We start from the raw sequence: 14,463 nt of genomic DNA, 5'->3' as shown, positions 1-14,463 counted from the left end.
GCCAACTTTATGAAATACTTGTTCAAGTCTCTCGCCCATTTTCTCTACTGGATTTTGTCTTTTTCCTACTGATTTGGAAAGAGTTCTTTAAATGTTCTGAATACAAGCCCTTTTTCAGTTATATGCTTTCCAAATGCCTTCTACCCCTCTTAAGCTGTCTTTCACTCTTTACTAGTTGGATGCACAAAAGGTAATTATATTGTGGTCCCATTTATCAAGTGTTTCTGTTTTATATATCCTGTTTAAGACATCTTTTTCTGCCCTGCAATATCATAAAGATCCTCCCATATTTTCCAAAAGCTCATTGCTGCCTTCTACGCTGAGGACTCTAGTCCCCCTGAAATGAGATCTTATGTATAGCGTAAAGTGGTCATCAAGTTTTTGTTTTTCTACACAGGTATCCAATTATTTCAGCGTCACTTAAAAAAAAAAATCTTGGGTGCCTGGGTGGCTCAGATGGTTAAGCTTCTGCCTTCGGCTCAGGTCATGATCCCAGGGTTCTGGGATCGAGTCCCGCATCGGGCTCTCTGCTCCTTGGGAGCCTGCTTCTCCCTCTGCCTCTCTCTCTCTGTCTCTCATGAATAAATAAATAAAATCTTTAAAAAAAAAAATCTTTTCCCCACTTGACAAATACCATATTTATCAAGTGTCCATATTTAGGGTAAGTCTCTTTAGAATAGGGCAATTAAAAGATTTTTCCAAACTCCAAGTTGGGGGAAGGATCCAGAGAAGAGGGAGAGTGGAAAGTTGACAGCAAGAGAGGTCAAATAAAGCTCAGAATTCCTAAGGGTGAACATTCAGGCAATTTGTGAAGGAATACTTTTACTAAAGGGTGTTCCTTAGAAACCCAGCCTAAGTTGCCTGCTGCCTATGAGTCAGCACCGATTTTACCACTGGTGGCCCTCAGAGCCACAGAGCCCATGCTCGCTCTGACATCAGTGAGCTGGGACCCATTTATGTGAGACCTGAAACAGGACTAGATGGGAAATGTGCCTCCACTCTACACAGAGAAAAGCTGACCTACTCCTTAAATTGCCTGGTGAGCCAGTCTGGTTTGAAGAGTTTTTTCAATGGAGGTCAAAATTTGGGAGGTCATCTAAGTACAAGAATATTTGGCACAGATCATTTGAATAGAGAAGTTCAGAGGTTGGAAGTAATTATGCAAAGTAAAGAGGAAGAGCACTGTTTCTCTCTAACCCCCTGAGGGAGGGCCACATGAATCACACCAGGTGGTTGAGTAAGTTTCCACTAACTCAACTCCAGACAAGCTTGGCCAGAACTATCGAGATGCTTCTCTCCTCCACAAGTGAATTAAAACACAGAAAACACATGACAATAATTGCCTTTGTGCAGGAAATTAAAAAAAAAAAAAATTCTCTCTTTTCCTCAAATCAGATCATATCTAGATTTATTTCTAACAACCTAGATGGCTAGAACCCAAGGCACTTCCATGACACCTCAGAGGGGAAGGACTTAGGGATTTCACTTTTTACTTTACTCCACAGTCCCTTACTTTATTACACCTCAGAGGGGAAGGACTTAGGGATTTCACTTTTTACTTTACTCCACAGTCCCTTACTTTATTTACATTTTTTTTTCACAATCTCTTAATTTAAAATGAAGGTGGTAGCACCTACTGACCCATTTCATCCAGACATTGTTGATGTTGATGAGAAGCCGGCCCTGGATGTTAGCTGAACTGTCATTGGTCAAACTGAAAATAATCAGAAGTGGGAGCATTTGGAATTTTACATAGAACAGATTATTGTGAGCAGGAGCCCCAAGTCTCCATCAGGCTACAGAAGTTTGGAATTCTGTCTTCAGATTGCAGATTTAGGCGCACATAGTACAGTATGATTTTCACTCAAAGCTGGGATCTGGATTCAGAGGCATCTAATTCTACTCCACACGTGGGCTAAGGTTTGACCCAGAAGCCGCTTACAGTCTTGGCATGCCTAATTGTTCTTTCTTTTTCCTGGAAAGGAAATTTTAAAAAAAAGAGAGAGAGAGAAAAGAAAAGAAAGATGGTATGCGTGTCTTATGTCTTCTGGAAGTAAATAAAGACAGAGGTTTCTTAGGAAAATACTATGAGTCACATGGTTAAAGAGCCTCCTGTGGGTGTTCAGGAACAAAGTACATGATGACCAGGAATGGTTCCACTGGGAAGCAGGAAAATGGACCTGTGCATGTCTCAATGTTCCTTTCAATCTCCCAGTTCTGTAAATTCAAAGCTTTGTTTGCTTTCCCTCCAAGAGTCAAAACTCTTTGACATAAAGTGTGTCATTTATTGAGTCAACAAAAATTTATTGCCACTGTGCCAGGCATTATGCAAAAAGCTGGAAACAGCTACCATTTGGTTAAAATTAGTTAACAATGGCAAATCAGCACAACATAGTTTGTAAAAAGTGCTATTCATGACATGAGAAGGTGGTCTCACCTAGATTGGGGGGTGGGGAATATTTCCCAAATGTTCCCAATGAATACTTACAGGCTTGCTTGCTTTCATTCATTCATTCATTCAACAACAACAACAAAATATATATATATATAATATTAAATAATTAAATATTTAATAATTCTTATATAATAATTTATATAATAATATTTTTTTAATATTTATTTATTTACTTGAGAGAGAGAGCACTGGGGGTAGGGAGGGGCAGAGAGAAAGACAGAGAGAGAGAGAGAATCTCAAACAGACCCCTCCTGAGTGTAGAGCCCCACATGGGGCTCAATCTCACAACCTTGAGATCATGACCTGAACCGAAATCAAGAGTCAGACGCTTAATTGACTGAGCCACCCAGGCGCCCCTCAACAAATATATATTGAGCACCTACTCAGTAGATGCTAAGCAGAAGGAAATACCCAGTAGGGCACAAATAATTCCCTAAGTTACCATGTCAAAAACTGTTTTTTTCCGTATCACACTATGTGGAGAAGCCGAGGCCCTGAATGGGAAGGTATGAGATGCATGTGCAGGGGCACAGAAAAAGTGGTAAAGAGAGAGCCAGAAAGGATGAGAGGCCAGCTCTGATTCACCTCAAGGCTCTTTGCTGATTTCAAAACCTTGGTCCCAAAAATCTAAGACCAGTGATAAGTTTAGGTTTAAAACATAGTAAAAAATAAATAAATAAAATAAAATTCTCATCCTGGGTGTAGGGAGGGGCAGAGGGAGAGACGGAAAGAGAGAAAGAATCCTGGTCACTTAAAATCACCTGAAAAAAATAAAAATAAAAAAATAAAATTGAGTTTCTGTATTCTGCGGACTCAGGAACATTCTAGAATAAACCATCCAGCCAGGTTATAAGGAGTGGTAATCAAAGTAATGGTATAAACTTCTCCATGAAACATGGTCAGAAAACAGCCCATGAATGTGAGGCAAGGCTTTCTGCACCATGAGAAAGTGTCAGTCATAGATTAAAAGGGGCCAAGACAAGCATATCTTCTCCGCTCTGGACTATCTACTTGCCTTACTCTCTCCACCTGCTCAACTTTGGGAGCATGGCATAGTTCCAGACAGCACAATCTATAAAGTTGTACAGCTGTCCCCCCTCTCCTGTGGGTCCTATTTCCCTGTCAGTGTCCCTCCCTTTGAATTATATTACTTTTTACAACTTTTCTAGCGTTTAAATAATTTTTATTTTTCTAACTCAAATTACTGCATCCTAGTTTCTCCTCCACCTGAGTCCATTGGTTTAGAAGCATTTGCAAGGAGGAAGTTGGTTAGAAGGCACTGATCTAACTTGCCCAGGAAGGTTTGAAGTAGAAATTACTTAATTGAGGGCCAGACCCATGCAGATAGAGCAGGTGGGAGCAAAGGTCTTGGTCCATGGTATGCTGGGTGCAGCAAGGAAGGGAGAGACAAAGATGCACACAAAAGCAACAAGAGACACTTCCAGGAGCCAGCAAAATTAGGCTTCCTGTTGACCCACAGGGCTACTTCCTCATTCCTCCTCAGAGCATGAGGTCTTGAGGTCAGAGATGAGGGAAGAAAGAAGTAGGAGGGGAAGAATCTAAAAGGCACAGGTGGAATAAGAGGTGGTCTGTAATGGCCCAAGAACTGACTATACTGCATGTGACTTTGACCTTGGCTGGAGATAACAAGGGGCCCCTTCTTAAGGAGGAAGTGGAGAGAGAAGAAAGGAATGAGCTTTCGAGAAAAGCCACACTGGGGTGGGGTGGGTGGTTAAAAGTCACATACTGAATCATTATGAGGAGGGCAAAACATAGGTTCTTTGGGTGAAGAGTTGAGGCTTCAGAGCCAGACTGCCAGGCCTACCATTTAGGCACGTTATCTAACTTCCGTATCTATTTCCCCATCCAAAAATAGGTTCTAATACCCTACATCATAGGACTATGGGGAGATTAGTAGAAAGCACTAGCACCTAGCAAATGCTCAGGTATCAGCAACCATTAACCAAACCATTTAGGTGGGGATGCTATTCTGGTGCAGGGGCCAAACCAAACTTTGAAATCCAGGTGTGAAGTCTGCTTCTGCATATAGCAGATACTAGAATCTACTGATGGGAAACTATGGAAGACACCAACAGGCAACTTTCAATTGTTTTAATGTCAACCAAATGTGAACCACAAGCCCCCCTGGGTCCCTGCCAGACTGAGAGACCTTGGCTCCCAGCACCTGTGTCTCTTCAAAAGGACTTTATAAAGTTATTTTTCAAATACTTTGGTTCATTCAGACCCATTTCTTATTTAGTCAAATGCATCTCTAAAAAAAAAAAAAATTATAGGCTCCAAATTTTTTCCATGTGTTTCTAATTAATCTATACTCATCTAGTCAATGCTCTTTGGAAAGATGTGCTTGATAACAAAAGTGATTTTAGGAATTGTCAAAAAGCAACGTTTTTCCAAATGTAAGCAAATTCAAATGTGTATGGCACACTGATGTATTCTCTTTAATGCCTCACTATCAACTGTTCTGGCATGAAATAGTCTGATTCAAGGTTAAGACTAATACTTAGGAAGTGACCATGATTTCCCAAAACCGCACAAGAGTAAGGCAGGCCCGAGAAACCAAGGCTTCATCCTGGAGGTGATTCAGGCTTTGGCATCAAATGCATTTTCACATTAAAAAAAAAAGAGAGATCTATTATCTCTATACCCTGGATCCCTTTAGACAGACTGGAGATTTGCCTACTAAAAACAAATCAGAGAAGGCAGTGAGAATAAGAAGAACTTTAGTTTCAACTGATAGAGTCAAAGGGATTATATCCTTGTTTCCTTATTTTTTTTCTCAACTGTAAGAAGACGTTTAGCTGTTGGGGCGCCTGGGTGGCTCAGTCGTTAAGCGTCTGCCTCCGGCTCAGGTCATGATCCCAGGGTCCTGGGATCGAGTCCCACATCGGGCTCCCTGCCCAGCAGGGAGTCTCCTTCTCCCTCTCCCACTCCCCCTGCTTGTGTTCCTGCTCTCGCTATCTCTCTCTCTGTCAAATAAATAAAATCTTAAAAAAAAAAAGAAGATGTTTAGCTGTTAGGAACATTTCTGTTTCCCCCATGACTAAAGGGGTTGCATCTTTGGAATTTCAGACACAGTTAAGTTCATTCTAATTAATCTGTAAAAGCATTACAATGTGTAGGAGTTGCGCCTTTTCAGTCTTTGTCATGACTACAGTAAAATAGTTAATTGTGTAACTTATGGTTGACAGCTTCTCTTCTAAATTCCCTGACACCAGGGACCATATATTCAGTGCTCAGCAACAGCATTCTCTAGCCCATAGTAGATGCACAAAAAAACTATTTGTTAGAGGACTGAATGAGAATGCCTAAGACAGAACCCAAAGGAACTGCCGTGTAGCATTAATGGTTGAGTAGAAAGGCTGATAGAGTACAGGAGAGGGAGAAGTCTGGGTGGGAGGAGGAAACTAGCAAGGTGTGGTATCACAGAAGCCCGGGACGAGGGTATTTTAAGGAGGAAGTGGCCCATTGTGGATGAGGAAAACTGGATTTAAGGACATGAAAACCATCCATGACTTTGGCAAGGGTGATTTCCATGGAGTGGGAGGAGTGGAAGCCATATTGGAATGGGTCAAAGACCAAATAAGGCAAGAAAATGGAACATTAGTCCATTTGGGCTGCTACAATAAAACACCACAGGCTGGGCAGCTTATAAACAGCAGACATTTATTTCTCACAGTTCTGAAGGCTAGAAGTCCCAGAACAAGACATCAGCATGGTTGCATTCTAGGGCCCATAGCCAATGCCTTCTCCCTATGGTCCTCATACAGTGGAAGTGGTTACAGTCTCTGTGGGTCCTCTCTTGTAAGGGCACTACTCCCATTCCTGTGGGCTCCACCCGCATGACTTAAGCACCTCACAAAGGCCTCATCTCCTAATACCCTCATCTTTGGGGGTTAGAATTTCAACATGATGAATTATGGGGGGACACAAACATTGACCATAGCAACCTGTAAGTTCAGACAGAAGACTGGTTTTTAACAGGATGAGAAAGGATGTTTATCTATGAATTCTTGGTTTCACAGCAATAAAAAATTGATAAAGTTGCAAATATCAGAGAAGCAAGGGAAGGAAGGAAGTATAATAGTGTGGAGGGAAGTGCAGAGCATTGTGTCTGGCCCAGTAAGTAAGGAGTCCAGGCATTGTCATATTATTGCTCTAAGGATAGCTTGTCCAAGCTGAAATCACACATTATCAAACACAAACTAAGAGATGCACCAGGTGGACGATGAACAGGGAAGACTTCTACCCACACCTGAGAGGGAGAGAGCACGTTCCATTCCACAGACCAAGAGGAGGTAGAACTGCTTGTTTGAAATGGGTGTGAAAGATGCAAAAGAACCCTCACTACGTTGAGTTAATATATACAAGTAGAGAAAAAACTTGGTATCTGTTGCAAATACCTCCAAATATAATTTACATCCATGGCACTGAAATTAAGGTAGTTTATAAGAACTTGCCACTGGACCTTGTTGGGGTTTTTTTTTTCCTTGTTCTTTAAAGTGTTGATAAAGATGCATATACACTATCACAATTAATTTTAATATTTTAATAACTAGATTTCAATACAAGTGATTCCCTTTTAGTATTATATATTTAATTTTATGTATTTTAAACCATTCTGAAAGGAGTTCATAGGCTGCACCAACTGTCCTGCTTTGGGACACTTCCCCAAAGTTGCACGTAGCTTCAATCACAGTGACAGAATTTAATCATAGCCACAGGGAGGTTAGAAATGTACCTTTATTCTGGGAAATCTTGGGCCCCGCTAAAATTCAGAGCCCTATATTTAAAGGAAATAGAGAAGGGGCACCTGGAAGGTTCAGTCGGTTGGGTGTCCTACTCTTGATTTCGGTTCAGGTCATGATCTCAGGGTCATGGTATTGAGCCCCATGTCGGGCTTCCTGCTGGGCGTGGAGTCTGCTTGGGATTCTCTCTCTCCCTCTCCCTCTGCCCCTCCCCACTGCGCTCTCACTCTCTCTCTCTCTCTTTAAAAAGAATGGGAAAAAAGGAAATAGAGAAGAATAGATATTAGGGACAACTAGCAGTCTTGGCCACAATCTATTTTTCTATTGGGGTTATAGAACTCAACAGATGTTAATCGTATCATATTATTTATTGTTATTTTGGTCTTCATTATCCTTACTTCTGTCCATTTGATTTGTCATAGACTGAAAGAGTTCTATCAACCTCTTTCTAGGTGTATTTCTAGGTATTTCTCCCTCAGTTTTCTCTACGTTGATCTATGCCATTTGTACACAGAGAGTCACGCTTGTCAGAGCATGAGATTGTACTCTGACCGTTGTTTCTTTTGGAACGCATTAATTGCTTTTTTTAATCCTGTATTCAGTCTTGGTCAGTTAAGATCATGACCACTGCATGTTTTATCTTTCTGAGTCACTGAGTCATTTCCAGGACAGATCCTCCTCAATTTATAATGGGGTTATGCCCCAATAAACCAATCATAAGTTGAAAGTATCGTATGTCAAGAATGCATTTCATATACCTAATCTACCGAACATCATAACTTAGCCTAGCCTACCTTAAATGTGCTCAGGACACTTACATTAGCCTACAGTTGGGCAAAATCATCTAACACAAAGCCTATTGTACAACAAAGTGTCAAATAGCTCATGTAATGTACTGAATACTGTGAAGTGAAAAACAATGGTTGGATGGGTACAGAACAGATTATAAGCATATCAGTTGTTGACCCTAGTGATCTCACGGCCGACTGGACAAGGCCCAGCATCACATGCGAAGATCATACTCCATATCGCCAGCCCAAGAAGAGGTCAAAATTCAAAATTCAAAATACAGTTTATACTAAATGCACAATACTTTTACAACATCATCAAATTGAAAGACAGCAGGAGATGTGAGTGTATGGTTGTGTCTGTTTGGTATTCCCTCTAATTCAGTCAAACCCATTGATCTGTCAGATGGGTTTATTTGTTCTCAGCTCCTCTCAGCATATTTTATGTTGTGCTTTGTAAAAATCTTTTCACTGCATGTTCGCGTATTTTTTAATTTTTGTTTCGTTTCTTCTGAAGACATTTTTTGTTTTAATAGTTCCTTTTATAATGAGTTTAAGATTATAAGTAATCACAAAATTAATATATTTCTAACTTCTGTTATTTTCTTTCCTTCTCTTTCACCACTTGATTTTAGCTGAATATATATTTTAGCATTTACCTTTCCCTCTTAAACACTGCTGCTTATAATCTCTTTCAGCTTCCAGAAATTAAAAGATAAGAAAATTGGCATACTCATCCTACCTTCTACCTTTTCTGTCCCTTCTCCTTCAAGTAAGTTTTCCGAGTATCTTTTCTACATTGTCAGGGGTTAAAATATTTGTAATTTGTTCTGGAATCTTAATCCCTGGATTAAGGTTTTAATTTATTAAATAGATTCAAAACATACTATCATTCCTCTTGCCATAATTTCTCATTAATCTTTTGTTTGGCTGAAGTTCTTCCTCCCTTCTGTCTTTCAATCTGATGATGTTGTGAAAGTATTGTGCATTTAGTATAAACTGTACTTTGAATTTTGAATTTTGACCTCTTCTTGGGCTGGCGATATGGAGTATGATCTTCGCATGTGATGCTGGGCCTTGCCCAGTCGGCCATGAGATCACTAGGGTCAACAACTGATATGCTTATAATCTGTTCTGTACCCATCCAACCATTGTTTTTCACCTCACAGAAGTGAACTTCACTTCCTCTTCACTTTTCACTTCCTCTATATTCAGCTAAAATCCTCAGGAAAATCGTGGAAACCGTATTCTATGAGTACTTGCAGGCTTCAATTTATTTTTATAAATCTAATCATTATAAACCTTCCTCTGATTTCTCTCACTGGATGTAGAACCGTGCCTTTCCTTACATTCCTGTACTTAGGGTTTCCATTTGCCCCTGGCTCACAAAGATCCCAAGGGGAGAATGTTACCAGTGTCCTGTGGTCCTGTCTCCTCACACCCAATTCTAAGCTCCCTTCAGAGCATTCAGAGGTGACAGAGAATTGTGCCAGGGAAGTGTGATAATGAACCAAGGCTGGCCAGCTCACCTCCTTAACCCAGTCCATAACCCCACACAGGCCCATAAGAAAAACAGAACCACCTCAGGGAGGAACGGTCTACCTAGCGCCCATGAACTACATTAAGGATTCCGTAAACCTGAGACTTGAGGCAGAAGGCCACCTGAGCCAAGAGGGTCACGCGCAATAGGCAAAGAGCAAAGGCTTCTGGGATACCGCCTCTGAAAATGCAATCCTTCCGAGGCAAAGCCCAGGCAATTTGGAGGAAACATTATAGAGAAAATGGCCTTAAAATATTTGACATTTGTAGACTTTTAAATGTACAAAATAAATAAAGGGGGAGACGTTCCCAAACAATGTGAAAAGATCAGATTCACCAAACAGATATTGCCTCTTCCATGCCAAATTTCAACCACAGAGAACAAAGTGACTATAAATGCCTGAAAGCCAGCAAGTAAGTAGCAAACTCAACCATAAAATTAATATAAACGTCAACTGACAAAAGTCAATTACTCTACATGGCACTAGGTAGGTAATGAATGCTATGCTCCTATTCAGTGGTGAACACGGCCTCAAGAAATTAAGCCTGGACATGAACCCAGAAATGACCATGGGACCCAGCCTTTTATCATAATGCAGCACCAATTAATATAGATAATTTGCCAATATTCCTGAAAGCAGTCATTCTAAGATTCATGGTGAGCCACTTCTTTTGATCTAATTGTTGCATTTTTGAATTTTAAGCCACTATTTGAAACAGTTGTTCCAATCTTGTCCCATTCCATGTCCATAGAAATGGACACAGAAAGGTTAAACTGATCACTTGAAGCTTAAAAAAAAATGGAGGTATATTTCTGACACCCTCATTTAGGCATCTAAGGCTTAGAATGTTAGAACACACAGTAACCTTCTTGGAGAAGTAGAGAAAGCAGTCCTGTACCATTCTCTCTCTCCTCAGTTGTGCAGACACTATTTTAGCTGCACTCTTAACGAGCTCAGCAGCCCCCAGGAATATCTTTCCGTTGCAAAACAGTTACCAAGCCCTTCCATGCCTGCCATTGTGTTACGCACATGGTATTCAGCAGAGAACAGGGGACAGAGAATCTGTCTTCTCAGCTTAGAGGCTCGGGGTATAATATAGATTGATACAGATTTACACAGTTCCAAGTTTTCCAAATGACATCACAGTCCCGTTTTTGCCACAGGCCTTGGGACTTGGACATCCATCGTAATTTTTCAGGCATCACTCCTCAGAATATATCCCACTGACTGTTTCTCAAAAGACTGCTTTAAAGATGTAACGAAATGGGGCGCCTGGGTGGTTCAGTTGGTTAGGCGACTGCCTTCGGCCCAGGTCATGATCCCAGGGTCCCGGGATAGAGTCCCACATCGGGCTCCTAGCTCATCGGGGAGCCTGCTTCTCCCTCTGACCCCCTCCCCTGTCATGCTGTTTCTCTCTAATAAAAAAAAATAAAATCTTTAAAAAAAAAAGGTGTACAGAAATGTGAAGATAGAGAGGTAGAAGGATACATACATACATACATAGACAAATAGACACATACACACATAAGAAAATAAACAACTATGATCACCAATCTAAATCTGTTCTGGTGATACAAAGCCTTCCAGCCAAGGTAGATTAGCAAACACTTCACAAAACTTGCTGTGAAGTGTCAAGCTCTAGAACCAGGTAAAGATCTTCATAGCGACTTTTCAGAGTCCTTATCGACATCATATTTGCCTGATGGGCCATTCCCATCTGTCATAAAGTGACATCATCTTTGTCCCATCAAAGGTCAGGACGAAAGTCTCTCCAGGGGTGAAGGTGTCCGTTCTCGCCCCAGGCTCAAGCCCGTTAATGCCCCCTTGGAAAGGCCAGTCATGCAGCCAGAGCACACCAGGCCAGAGCAGTTTCTGTGAAGAAGGTTGAAGAAAGGCTCCCCGGCACAGGGAAACAGTCTGCAGCAGAGAAATCCCAACCACAAAAACTGAGAAATGGAAGCCACATGGTAGAATCAGGGCCACCGTGGGAGGGAGAGACCAAGTTAGCGGAGCAGACATGGTTGCAAGAGAAAGCGCCAGACTAATCACGGAGACAAGACTTGTCCACAAATGCAGGAGGGCCCACTCCTGCTACCAAAGGAGAGCATCTACTTAAAACCAGTCTGTAGGGTGGGAGGCCCACTATCCTGTTTGAGAAATGACCGAAGCCTAGATATAGTTGAAAAGTGGCCAGGGGCGCCTGGGTGGCTCAGTCGTTAAGCGTCTGCCTTCGGCTCAGGTCATGGTCCCAGGGTCCTGGGATCGAGCCCCACATCGGGTTCCCTGCTCAGCAGGAAGCCTGCTTCTCCTTCTGACTCTACCCCTGCTTGTGTCCCTTTCTCGCTGTATCTCTCTGTCAAATAAATAAATAAAATCTTTAAAAAAAAAAAAAGAAAAGAAAAGAAAAGTGGCCATAAGCATTTCAGGAATCTTTCAGCACCTCTGCCATTACTATCTGGCTGGGGTGGGGTTTTTTTTTGAGTGTACACAATGTAACACAATGATACACACCGTTACACTAGTTTCAGGTGTACAACATAGGGATTCTGCAAGTTTCTGTACCATGCTATGCTCACAAGTGTAGCTATCATCTGTTGCCATACAATGCTATTATAATACCATTGACCCTATGCTGTACCCTTCACCTGTGACTTATTCATTCCATAACTGGAAGCCTATGTCTCCCCTCCTCTTCACCTGTTTCATCCATCCCCCCACCCTCTCCCCTCTGGCAACCGGCAGTTTGTTCTCTGTATTTATGGGTCTGATTCTGCTTTTTGTTTATTTATTTATTTGTGGGGTTTTTTTGATTCCACATATAAATGAAATCATACAGTATTCATCTTTCTCTGCCTGACTTATTTCACTAGCATAATACCCTCTAGGTCCATCCATGTTGTCCCAAATGGCACGATCTCATCCTTTTTTATGGCTGTGTGATATTCCATTTGCTATCGATACAGACCCCGTCTTCTTTATGTATTCATCTATTGATGGACACTTAGCTGCTTCCATGTCTTGGGTATTGTGAATAATGCTGCAGTAAACATGGAGGTGCATGTGTTTTCTTGAGTTTTTGTTTTCTTCAGATAAATATCCAGAGGTGGAATTTATGGATCCTATGGTAGTTCTGTTTTTAATTTTTTGAGGAACTTCTATACTGTCTTCCAGAGCGGCTGCACCAATTTGCATTCCCACCAACAGTGCACGAGGGTTCCTTTTTCTCCACATCCTTGCCAACACTTCTTATGTCTTGTCTTTTTTATTCTAGCCATTCTGACTGGTCATTTAATATCTATAGAGTTTGGGGCGCCTGGGTGGCTCAGTCGTTAAGCGTCTGCCTTCGGCTCAGGTCGTGGTCCGGGACCCTGGGATCGAGCCCCGCATCGGGCTCCCTGCTCTGCAGGGAGGCCTGCTTCTCCCTCTCCTACTCCCCCTGCTTGTGTTCCCTCTCTCGCTGTGTCTCTCTCTGTCAAATAAATAAACAAAATCTTTAAAAAAAAAAAAATCTATAGAGTTCAAATCAGGTCTTCTTAATAGAAGGGGAATTTAATCTGAAAGTGTACCACTATCTTTTTAGATATTCTTGAGGCCAAAGTGTCCTGGCCCAAGGTCCAAACACTACAGGCATGGTACAGTTTGGGTTGGACAGTGAGTTCAGGTCCCATCCCAGTTATTCTGGTTGTATAACCTGAGTCATGCAATCCACTTAGCTTTGCCTTAGTTTCTTCATCTGTCAAAATGGAGAACGCAGGACTTTAAAGAGTTTAATCCTGTGTCTTGTAACTACTACATATTATATCAATGCAGGTGCAAAGAAAAGCAAAAACCAAAAGTAACAAGGGAGAAGCTTATTTCCAGCAGATAAAAGGCAGGACGTGGGTAGTACAGAACTGGAGTGGAAGCACCTACTCAAGGTTTGCAGAGTAGATGCCCTGCAACTCATCCCTCTGACATCCCCAGGATGGGACCCTGGCATTCATGGCCCAGCTGGAACCAACCACACACAAGGCAGCAGGACATAGGGAAAAATGAAAGGAACAAGGAGCACCAGCCATCTCTTAAGGGACATTCCCGAGCTGCCCCACTCAGGGCACCACATCTATTTATATTTCAATTGGCCAGAATCTAGTTAGAGGTGGAAATGCAGCCTCTTTTGGGGGTGGCTATATGTTCAGCTATAATTCTATAGACGGGAAATACCCAAATAGATGGGGGGAATGGTTTCAGTAATTTCTTATGTTTTAGAAATTGTATGGTCTAGAAACTGAATGAAAGGAATACATTAATAGAAAGAAAGAAAGAAAACCTCTGTTCATCTGTACTCCCTGCAACACCCACTGGAGATCTGTAGTTGCTTGAGCAGCATGGAAAGTGCAGGATCGAAGCCCAGGCACAAGGGACTCCAGGCTCAATAATCTGACCTTCGGAGGATGTCAAGCCAGAATTGAGTACACCCAGCAAATAACACTAACTAGAGAAATTAAGTGGCTGCTTAGAAATACTCATACACAACACCACAACGTTGTCACCCACTCAGTGGAGTGACAAGCTTGCATTTAGAACACAATATTGGTTGTAGTTCAGTGTCCTAAGGTATGTAGTCATCTGTACTAATGTATCTACTTAATCTGAATTGCTAAGTAGATGTAAAGAAACAAGGAGTTAAGGAGTAATTATGGACCACCCATTCAGGCCCTAGGACTCCAATTTGAAAAGAAGCGATAAAACAAAGCCAAGCAATGTCTCAAGGGTTATTTTTCCAGCACCAGTCAACACCCACAATACCCCCATTATTCCTGTTGGAAAATCCTCGGATAGGAAACATTGTTCTTCCTGAACATGTTAAAAAGCCAAGGTGTGAGGGGCGCCTGGGTGGCTCAGTCGTTAAGTGTCTGCCTTCGGCTCAGGTC

At 41.7% G+C, this 14,463-nt stretch overlaps 1 protein-coding gene across 1 annotated transcript in view; it reads left to right on the top strand.

The window, feature by feature from the left end:
* Nucleotides 1-8,148: 8,148 nt before the first annotated feature.
* Nucleotides 8,149-14,463, top strand: part of SLC28A3 (solute carrier family 28 member 3) — a 42,179-nt gene continuing 35,864 nt past the window's right edge. The window contains exons 1-3 of the mRNA XM_035024481.1: nucleotides 8,149-8,351; nucleotides 8,708-8,781; nucleotides 13,131-13,201. Of these exons, the coding sequence (XP_034880372.1) occupies nucleotides 8,149-8,351; nucleotides 8,708-8,781; nucleotides 13,131-13,201 (348 nt within the window). The remainder of the gene's footprint in view (nucleotides 8,352-8,707; nucleotides 8,782-13,130; nucleotides 13,202-14,463) is intronic.

Source organism: Mirounga leonina, unplaced genomic scaffold (genome assembly GCF_011800145.1).
Source record: "Mirounga leonina isolate KUSES-001 unplaced genomic scaffold, KU_Mleo_1.0 Mir_179, whole genome shotgun sequence".
Lineage (NCBI taxonomy): Eukaryota > Metazoa > Chordata > Mammalia > Carnivora > Phocidae > Mirounga > Mirounga leonina.
The sequence above is the reverse complement of the archived record's forward strand: the minus strand, read 5'-3'. Positions and strand labels throughout refer to the sequence as shown.